The sequence below is a fragment of the Pinus tabuliformis genome, chromosome X, assembly GCF_031772625.1.
Source record: "Pinus tabuliformis cultivar Carrire ecotype Pingquan chromosome X, CPIR1, whole genome shotgun sequence".
NCBI classification, from domain to species: domain Eukaryota; kingdom Viridiplantae; phylum Streptophyta; class Pinopsida; order Pinales; family Pinaceae; genus Pinus; species Pinus tabuliformis.
The window spans coordinates 828,246,345-828,257,180 of NC_142308.1; the positions used below are offsets into that span (position 1 = coordinate 828,246,345).

Sequence of the window (10,836 nt, forward strand, 5' to 3'; positions counted from 1 at the left end):
TTGGATGATAGCGATAGGAAAAAGGAGGTAAATATGGACAAAAAGGATGTCAAGATAAAGTAGTTCTTGGACTCTACAAGCATCTAGGGCATCAATTTTGGGCCTCCTTAGGGACATTTTATCTCATGTTGAGCATCCTAAGACTCCATATGCCCAAAGGAAAATGCAGTAGTCCAAGTCCTTGGTGGTCAAACTTCCTCTTCTTCCATAATTTTTCCTCTTAAAACTAGGTCATTTAAGGCTAGGGTGAAAATCTAGGGCTAGTAGCGAAATTTTAGGGAGGATATTATTTTGGAATTAGAGAGCCTAAACATCAAGCTTAGGGTCTATAATACATATTCTTTGAGTTTTGTGGGCATCCACTCAGGTTTAACCCATAAAATATTTTGCCCTAGGTGATACTCTAAGAGGGAAACCCTAGGTTCTTCTTCTTCAACTAGAGGACTTCCTTGAACGTTGTAAGAGCTTAGTACATGTTGAAGTAAAACAAAAGAAGCATTTTTTCTTAAGCCTTGACCTTTTGAATACTTATTATCATCAAAAACTTCCAAAACCCTAGGTCTTGTGCCTTCTTTTCTAGGGATTTTCTTAAAGAGGGATTTTCTTCTTTTAATCCTTGTACCTTTATTTTCTCTCTCTTTCGAATGAGATCTAGCTTGATCACTTCGTGCCCTATACCTAACATATCTATTCTAGGTTATCGTAATCATACCATAACTCCTCCCACTCGTGAAAATCCACAAAGTGCGAGGGACATTGGCTGTGGTAAAAGTGGGCCATTGTTCCATGATTATGACTTAGTCTAGCTCTTTGTCCTATAGTTTTCCCTCCTTAGGGCCTACTAGAATTTTTAGTAACATTTTGGTGTCATTGCTAGAGTGGAAGATAAGCTACCTTCTTGGTCACATAATTAAAGAGGTGATTACTTTAATGATAATATATATCCTCTTTTGGCTACTCCATTGGAAGAACAAAGCCCATGTTCTTCATTGAACCTCAAAGTGAATACTTCTAGGGTGAAGCAAGCATATCGTAAAGCACTTTTAACTCACCATGGTGACTCTACCACGATTGATATGTGTAACCTAATATAAATAATTACCTTGATGAGATCCCCTCCTTGGACGTTGCTAGGATCCCTGAGTACCCAAATCATATGCCACTCAACATGATATTTATGGTGCCCAATTTTAATGGTGATCCATCTTCTGCAATTGATCATGTGGCAAGATTTCCTACATATACCTCAAAATCTGATATTATATTCTCATAATGTTGTTCATAAGTTCCCTTAAGGGTCATGATTCATGGTTATATAATTGTAAGCCTAGGAATATTTCATCAATTGAAGCACTCTTTGATAACTTTATGGAGCATTCTCGAACTAAGGACCAAGGTTTCCAAACATTAGATATTGATTTTCATGAGGAAGCCTACAATGAACATGATCATGAGGAAGAAGAGGATCCCTTTATAGATTATCTAGATGAGATCATTCATGAATACATTAAGGGAGATCTTGAATGGGAGTGTGATAGGGAGTTTGATGAAGAGAGTTCCTTAGAAAGTAAAATTGAAGATAGCCCCATATTTTTCGAGGATGTAAAATTGAAATTATACATATCAAGTACCTTGAGAAAGAAGGGAAGTCAGAGATCACTGGCCATTTTTTTGGCAAGGACCCTATCTATGATACCAATGATGATATCAATAAAAACCGTGTCTTTCGCTACCTTCCTTATGATCATGGAGGTGTATTCAAGTCATCCATGGACCCTATTATCATTCTCGATGCACAACCATTAATGATGATAAGCCTAGGTCATTTCCCCATTTTGAATATGACTATGAGGAAAATAAACTTATTTGCTGTGATCCTTCGTGCCAGCCATCCCTTCATCTGTATACCACTGAAGAGGCCTTTGAAAAGGAGTGGTTGATCTTGGTCATTGATTTCTCCATATTTAGGTTTGAGAGAATGATCTAATGGGTCAGGTCTTATTCATGTTCTTCCTATTTTCCCATGGCCCCTTTGCATAATTCATGATCATCAATAAATGTGAACGTGAAACTTACCACTAAAAATATTCATATTCATTATTAAATTTTAAAGGAGAGTAATTTTGAAGTCCTCTCCTCAGGGAAAACTAAAATGTTAAAAAATATAAAAAGTATAATATTAAAACAAATAATTCTTTTTCACATAATCATTATATTCATAAAAAAATCACAATAAAAATATTTGACTGTGTAAATGAAGTACAATGAAAATATATCATCGATCCCTCATATATATTCTGTTTAGAGTTAATTATATGTTATTAGTATTTATTCTAAATCTAGATTGAGATGGAATAAGAATTTTCACCATTATAACTATGTAAAGCTCAATCAAGCCAGGGCAATCCACATGGAAAAATGATCTAACTTACACAACTCCCCTTCGACAATTTTTTAACCCCACAATTTTGACTCTCCTACCCCTCCCCTGAGATTTAACAGAATAAACCCCACACAGACATGATAGTCTATATTACTGGTGGGGTAAAACTAGATTACCAGGCTGTAGCACAATTTATAAAATCCAACAGTAGGACAAGCAAAACATATAGTTGATCGAATGTTTTCCACCAGCGGCAGTGACTGCGTCGTGTGGTCAGAGCTGAAGCAGATAAGCAGAAACACATACAGGAGCAGCTCCTCCATCTTACGTCATATGGTTTGTGTATTTCATAAATCCGCATTTTTTAAATTTTGAAGCAGAGTGTTTGCCCGTTATTTGATATTGTTTAAATAACTATCGTCAAGGGCTTTGGAACTTTAGAATTCATGCTGGACTTCATCTGTGCTATTGAATACTCCCAGCAATTTACATACTCTTCGTGGGGAAGCCTGCGTCTTTTCCCCCTATCTTCGTTGTGCTATCACTACAGTCAAACCGGCTGGTAAATAAGGTCTGTCATAACTGCAAACAGAGATATATTCAAGCTTAGTAACAACTACTATCATCAGCGGCTAATGTTTAAATACTAAATTGCAAAATGCACTTAATGCCAAATAATGTATACATTTTTTAGGGCATTGACAGTCGCAACACCAGAACTACGTTGTGGGTTTCGTATTGCGCAAGTACGTATTGTGGAATTTGGGTTTTGCATGAGTACTGCTGTTTCCAGAGAAAACGATGTTGTGCGTAATGGTGAAGAAGGCTTTCACGCGGAGGTGAAACCACCATATAACATTAGACAACTCAAGCAGACGTTGCAAATGTTGAAAGTGATGGACCAACAGGACATGAGGGCAGATTCTAATTTCTATACTTTGCTTCTGCAAGGATGTGCCAAGACGAATTCACTTGCAGAGGGCAAGCATTTGCATTCCCATGCCACACAAACTGGTATGGCACAAGACATTTATGTGGGTAACAATCTCATCAACATGTACGTTAAATGTGGAAGTTTGGGATGTGCACGCAATGTGTTTGACAAAATGTGTAAACGGGATGTCATCTCATGGACTGCCATCATTACAGGATATGCCCAGCATGGTCACAGCAATGATGCTCTGAAACTCTTCTGTCGAATGCAAAATGAGGGCGTTAAGCCAAATCATTTCACCTTTGCCATCGCTGTCAAAGCGTGTGCAACTCTTGCAGCTCTTCAAGAAGGCAAACAAGTGCATGATTGGCTAGTTATTGCTGGATTTGAGCTTGATGTGGTTATTAGGAATTCACTCGTTGATATGTATGCAAAATGTGGTAGTTTACAGGATGCACGCCGCGTCTTTGACAAAATACCAACGAAAAATGCAATTGCATGGAATGCAATGATTGGTGGCTATGCTCAACATGGGTGTCATAACGAAGCTCTGATGCTATTTCATGCAATGCCTAAGCGAGATGAAGTTACATGGAGTTCTGTAATTTCTGGATATGCACAGAATGGGCAATGCCATGAAGCCCTAAAATTTTTTTGTCAAATGAAGGCCAGTGGCTTTAAGCCAAATAACTTCACCTTTGGAAGCATTGTCAAGGCCTGCGCTGGCAGTACAGCTCTGGAACAGGGCAAGAAGATCCATGCCGACATTATTAAGAGTGGGTTTGAGCTGGATTTTGTTGTTGGAAACGCCCTTGTTGGCATGTATAGAAAATGTGGGAATGTAGATGATGGACGCCAAATGTTTGACAAAATGCCTTTAAAAACTGTATTTGCATGGTCTAGTATGATTATAGGATATGCCCAGTATGGAAAAGGCAAGGAAGCCCTCAAACTTTTCCAAGAGATGATAATGGTAGGAATTACCCCAAATTGAAATCACATTTGTTGGCGTGCTCACTGCATGCAGCCATTCAGGGCTAGTGGATGAAGGTCGTTTGTACTTTGATTTCATGAAAACAAAGCATGGCGTTACGCCCACAATAGAGCACTATACATGCATGGTTGATCTACTAGGTCGTGCAGGATACCTGGACGAGGCTGAGAACTTGATAAACAAAATGCCAGTTAAACCCAATGAGGCTGCTTGGGGAGCCTTGATTGGTGTCTGCAGGATCCATGGTAATGCAGACATAGCAAAATACGTAGAGGAGCGTCTTCTTGATTTGGAAGTGGAAGATGCAGGAACTTACATACTATTGGCAAATATATATGCTGCTGCAGGTAGGTGGGATGATGTAGCTCATGTAAGAAAACTGATGAAAGATCGAGGAGTGAAAAAGGAACCTGGATTCAGCTGGATTGAAGTCAAGAATATAACACATACATTTGTTGTAGGGGATACTTGGCACCCACAAAAGGAGGAGATCTATGCAATGCTGGAGGATTTGGCTGGCCAGATGAGGATAGCAGGGTATGTACCGGACACCAACCTTGTGCTGCAAAATGTTGGGCAAAAACAGAAGGAACATGCTCTCGGCCACCACAGTGAGAAGCTTGCTATTGCTTTTGGGCTAATCAGCACTCCAAATGGGATGATTATCCGTATAGTGAAGAACCTTCGTGTGTGTAGTGATTGCCACACTGCTATCAAGTTCATTTCAAAAATTGCTGGGCGGGAAATTATTGTGAGGGACAATAATCGTTTCCATAATTTTAAAGATGGCCTATGTTCTTGTGGGGATTATTGGTGATGGAAAAACTGAAGAACACTGTTTCATCATTTTAAAGATGGCCTATGTTCTTGCGGGGATTATTGGTGATGGTAAAATGAGAAACACTGTAAGCACAAACTAAATGCTTTTTTGTGCATAAGCTAAGAGTAAATCTTCACATAAAGATAGATTCCCAAGTAATATTGTCAAATTTTGAGGAAGATTTTGGGAAGCACGCAAAACATCAATGGCCTAAAATTTGATTGCTAAACGGGGTCAGTAGTCAAACCAAGTTTGATCCAAAATCTCCATAATAAAACTTTAGAATCCCTCTTTTTACTAAACCATTTTTAAATTGACGGCCTTAATGGGTGACCTGCCAAACAGTTAGCTACTAGACTGTCTATTCATTTGTCAAGTATATCTTATATATTGTGACAGGGAAGACATGGTAGATGAAAGCAGCTTTGGGTTTTGGGCTATCCTATTGTAGTTTGTTGATATGGCAATGGCAGAGTCAGTTTAATGAAATGTCTGCTTTAACCAGACCATCGTGTTATTATTTTATGCAACTGTCAGTGACACCTGATTGTGGACGTCTATAATTGTAAGCATATGGGTTGCTAGAGAAGCTATATTTATCGGGAGAGATGGTTCCCGAATGACAAGTAGGAATGAGTTTGGAGTTCTCATCTTATTGCAATTTTTTTTAATTCAAATCAAACCTATGGACACTTTGCTAGCGTTTAAAATCATGCTATGTCCTGACGGTGTATACAACACAATTAAACAGACAGATCAATAATTTTTTTGCTCTGACTGCATTCCATAACAAAAAGAGAAATTTAACCTTTTCTTCTTTGAGAAATCTCTGGTTAGCTCCATTGTGGCATCAACACAATTAAACAGACAGATCAATAAATTCTGTCCATGACTATTCAATATGAAAAAAGAAACAAATTTTTTCATGCTGTACAACAAACTGAAATGCTCTGAAGCAAACAGAGATACAATCAAGCCTTGTTATGATCATTATCACTATCTTCCGTATCCAAGAAAATGGGAAATTCATGTTTAAATACATTTTTGCAAATGCAGTTAAAGCAAAACAAAGTATCCAGTATTTAGGGTATTGATGATATCAGCACTAAAGTACATGTTGGATTGTACATTGCACAAATGGGCCCCAAAATTAGTGCATGGTTGTGTTGGAGTTTTGGGTTTAGCACACGGCTGTTGTTTCCAAAGAAAATGATGTTGTGCATAATGACGATGAAGGCCTTCATGCGGATGTGAGATTGCTGTATAATGTTAGGCAACTTAAGGAGGCGTTGAAAATATTGAAAGTAAGTGATCAACAGAGCATCTAGGCAGCATCCAATTTCTATACTTTGCTTCCGCATGTTTGTGCCAAGATGGATTCACTTCCACGAGGAAACCATTTGCATTCCCATGCCACTCAAATCTAGATGGCCCATGATATTTATGTGGGTAGCAATCTAATTAACATCTATGTTAAATGCAAGGGTTTGGAAATGTGGGTAACAATCTAATCAACATGAGTTTGGAAACGCACTCAATGTTGTTGAGTTCTTGATCAGGTGCGTTATTCTTATTGTGTTGTATTCCTCTCTCTGTAATATATTGACTCATGTTTTGGTTCACTGTTTTAGAATGTATAGAAAAACATGAGGAGATTTTGAAATCAATTATACTGATCTAATTTTATCTTATGCTTCAAGAATAATTTGATGCCATTTTTGCAAATATTAAATCGATTATGCTCAAGAGAGGGTTTGCTATATCTTGAAGCCCAGCAAGTGAATTTGGCTATTTTTTATGTTATAATTTAAGAGTAGGAAACTTGATGAAGTGGGGATTCGAATGCTAGAACCAAAGGTAGTTAGTGTATCTTTCACTGCATTAGGGATGTTTCTTTCTGTCTTCGACATTAGTGAAATCTAGAAAACTTTCGAAGTTTTTTATAATATGATGTTAACCAATGCATTTAGAGGCTATTGTTTGCAGAGTGGGTATTGAGTTTGTTTGTTTCAGCTATTACTGATTTATTTGAATAATGAGGGTGAACGTCAGATGAAGATCTACTAGAGGCTCTCTACAGCCAGCCCAGTACAGAGGCATAGACATTATATAGCTCAGTCATTATCATTATAGGACAAAGGCGTAGACATTATATATTAAATGTTAAGATATAAATATTTTTTAAATTCATTTTTTTTTTTTTTTTATATTATCATTTTACTTATTAATAAATTTACAAACAATATTTTATATAATAATATACCTATCACATTAAAATATATAACATATAAATAGTATTTTTAAATTAACATCTATTTTACCATATAAATTAAAATAATGATTCTGTAACAATATTTAAAATTAATTAATAAGGCCATAAAAATATAATATTTACAATATAACAAATTCTTAACTATGAATATTCACCTCTATTTTACCATGAATATTATTAACTTCCAAATAGTTTTTTTTCACAATACCATGGGTCAATACCACGTACTAAAAAACCATAACTCATTTAAAAAAAAAAAAAAACAAAAAATTATAAAAATTTTATTTTAATTTAATTTTGTAATTTTTTAAAAATTAAAACTTAATACTTACAATAAGCATACAATATAACAATACTTTTAACCATGGATATTAATCCTCATTTTACCGTGGATATTATTAACTTGTTGATAGGCTTTGTTACAATAACATGGCCAAATACCATGGCCTATCAATCCCACTAGCCAAAAACCATAACTCATTTCAAAATTAAAATATTTTATAAATATTTTATTTTAATTTTATTGCATGGAGAGGCTATTAACATTTTGACAAACTCAAATTACATAAAAATAAAAAATAAAATAAAAAGATTAATGTAATGTAAACATTTTAACTCGGTCAAAATAAAATAAAATAAAATAACAAAAATAAAAATAAAAATAACACTATAAAAATTAAATAAAAATAAGAATAAGAATGGTCCATGGTATTGAGGACCAATGATATTAATGAAGAATATAGCCTATTTAAAGGGGGAATATAAACCAACTTGGATCTATCTTTAACTCTAGATCCCTGAGAGGGATCAAATCTCTTGATATGTGAACTTCTTTTAAAGGGAAAAGTGATTTTATCCCTCTTGGCACTTGGTAGATCTGAAGTTAAAACGGGTAGAGGCTAATGGGGCAACAACTCCACATCTCTTACCAAAATTTGTAATAGATAAAGTGTGTTGAGGGAAATAGCTTTATAGACCATCTTTTTTGGTTTCAACATAACATTCACGAAAGATAAAAGTTTTTTTACACAGGTACATATGGTCTTAACAACTTCTTCTTTGCCAAGATGGAAGCCAAGGCTACTAAAGATTACCTATTCGTGGATGGTAGGTTTAAGAGATATGATCCTAAGCACATTAGTGCCCTGGCATGTGGCACAATTAGGCATTTTATGGCCATATGCCCATGACCATTGGGAAGAGGAAGATGTAAAGAAAAGAACCCACTCATGGGAAAAAGTTCAGGTGGTAATTAGGCACCAAGACCAACTATAAACGCATCAACCGAAACAATGAAAGGAAACTCAAAGATGACTTAGAGCAGAAACAAAAAGTTGAGGAGGAAGATAAAACCAGATTGACAGCTAAGGGATGAAGAAAAAACAAAAGAAAGGGAAGCAACTAGGATAAAGGAAGGGGAGAGATTAAGAGAAGAAAACATAATAAAAGGAGGAGAAAAGAAGGGACATGAATAAATTGAAAAGAAATAAGAACAAGAACCGTGATGCTAAGGCAAAAGCAACAACAGAAACTCAGACCAAAGCAGAGGAAGATGCAAGGAGACTTGAAGAGGAAAGGAAATGAAAGGAAGCATAAACTTAAACTCAGACTGAAACTAGGGTCATTAATGTAAATGCTGAAAATGAACAGAAGGAACAAAAAAAAGACAAACAAGATTAAGACACCGCTTAGAAATATGTAAGCATGGAAAATACTATTAAGGGGAAGGAACATAAAAGAGATGGGGAGGTATGTACTCTCAACAAATTTAATCATATGTGCACTTGGGTAGACACGCCAATGCCTCTACTCTCAGATTAAGTGAGTCTGGAGCTTTTTGCATTCAACAAATTGTTAGTCATAAGAAGAGGAGAATCAAAGTGGAAAAAAGATAGTTTGTACAACATAAGTGGAATTGATGAACTAGTGATGTGCCGAGAAATTGCAATTTTTTCATCTAGCTGATTTTCAACTTGAAAAAAGCATGAGTTTTCATGAAACAAAATGTTGAGATGTTTGCAAAAATATTGCGATCTTTTGGCCAAAGTCGTGCTACGATCTAAAAAATTGTTGAATTGGAAGAACGCACGAGGCTTTAAGCATTTTTTTTCATTTGAGTTTCTTAGCTATTGGAGAAAGAGGGCTTGTGGTCATCATCACTCATCATGGAAATAGCTAAAAAAACATCATCATCACCATCAATAACTTTTTTATTGCAGCAATGGTTCAATTTCATTTGCCAACTGGTGTTGACTCTTCCATTCATAAAAGTATGCATAAATCCCACTATGTTAATGCTATTTTTTTAGATTTATGCATGCATGTTTGTCTTCTTGCTTGGCTACATTTTGTTTTTTTTTGTTTGTCATTTTTCCATGATTTTCATCACCATAAAACAATGTAAGGGTTTTTTTTTAACAGGATAGAAAACTTGATTTTAATTTCCTATCCACTCCCTTTTTGTCGGTTTTCATTGCGAATAATCTAATCTAGAAGTCTTATTTTTTAAACCAATAGGCTGTTATTTTATTTTTTTCTAATAAGCATTTAACGCCATTTTCTTCTATTTTTGGTGCCTTAGGTTTGGATTTCCATAGCAAATATGTCATAGGCCTTGGACCTATTTTCGACAGTGTTGGAAGCCTGAAGATGGGACAAACCATCAATGATTGAATTATGAATTGTGTGGGAAACATATGACATAAGGGATTAGCACGTTGAGATGCCACAACTAAAATCCCTAAGAATGATGTTGGGATCTGCCTTTAAGTTGGCCCAAAGGTTATGAGAGCTATGCATGATATAATTCTTACAAATAATAGAAAGAAAAATGAGGTAGTTGCAAAAAAGGTCAAACATGTAGTCAAATGTTGAGGGGGGATGGGCGAGGGGTGTGGGGGGGTGCTCCATAGGTTCACCTACTAAGAGTTCCACTTCTTGTTCCATGAGCCGAAGTTGGAGCACAACCTTCCATCATGTTAGTGTTAAAGAATGGGAGAAGGAAGACATACATGGTTATGGGGAAGTGCCTTTTCTAGAATGACTTACCTCTCAACATTACCAAAAACAATCTATTTCGATAGTTGATGTATCATGCCATTATTGTTGTTGGCCCAAGGTATGAAAGTGCTACTTATGAGGAGTTATGGGGGCCAATTTTTCAAATAGAAACTAAAACCAACTCTAGATTGACAGAGTTGAAGCAATCATGGGAGGTTCCTAGAAGCACAATGATATTTGATGGCTAGAAAGATAGGAAGGTAGGTCCCTTATAAATTTCTTGGTACATTGTCCTAGAGATACCATGCTTATCAAACCAGTGGATGCATCAACACATGTAAAAGATGCAACATTCATATATGAGTTGATGGACATATTCCTCTAGAAGATTGGTTTGTATAATGTCTTGTAAATCATAACAAATAATGCAATT

At 35.9% G+C, this 10,836-nt stretch overlaps 1 protein-coding gene and 1 pseudogene across 1 annotated transcript; both read left to right on the forward strand.

Moving 5' to 3' along the window:
- The first annotated feature begins 3,060 nt into the window (after positions 1-3,060).
- On the forward strand, positions 3,061-4,311 carry LOC149142323 (pentatricopeptide repeat-containing protein At2g13600-like). Its single transcript, XM_089449695.1, has one exon. The coding sequence runs from the start codon at positions 3,061-3,063 to the stop codon at positions 4,309-4,311; it is 1,251 nt and encodes a 416-aa protein (XP_089305821.1).
- A 76-nt stretch (positions 4,312-4,387) lies between these two features.
- Positions 4,388-5,635, forward strand: LOC149142324 (pentatricopeptide repeat-containing protein At4g02750 pseudogene; annotated as a pseudogene).
- The last annotated feature ends 5,201 nt before the right edge of the window (positions 5,636-10,836 follow it).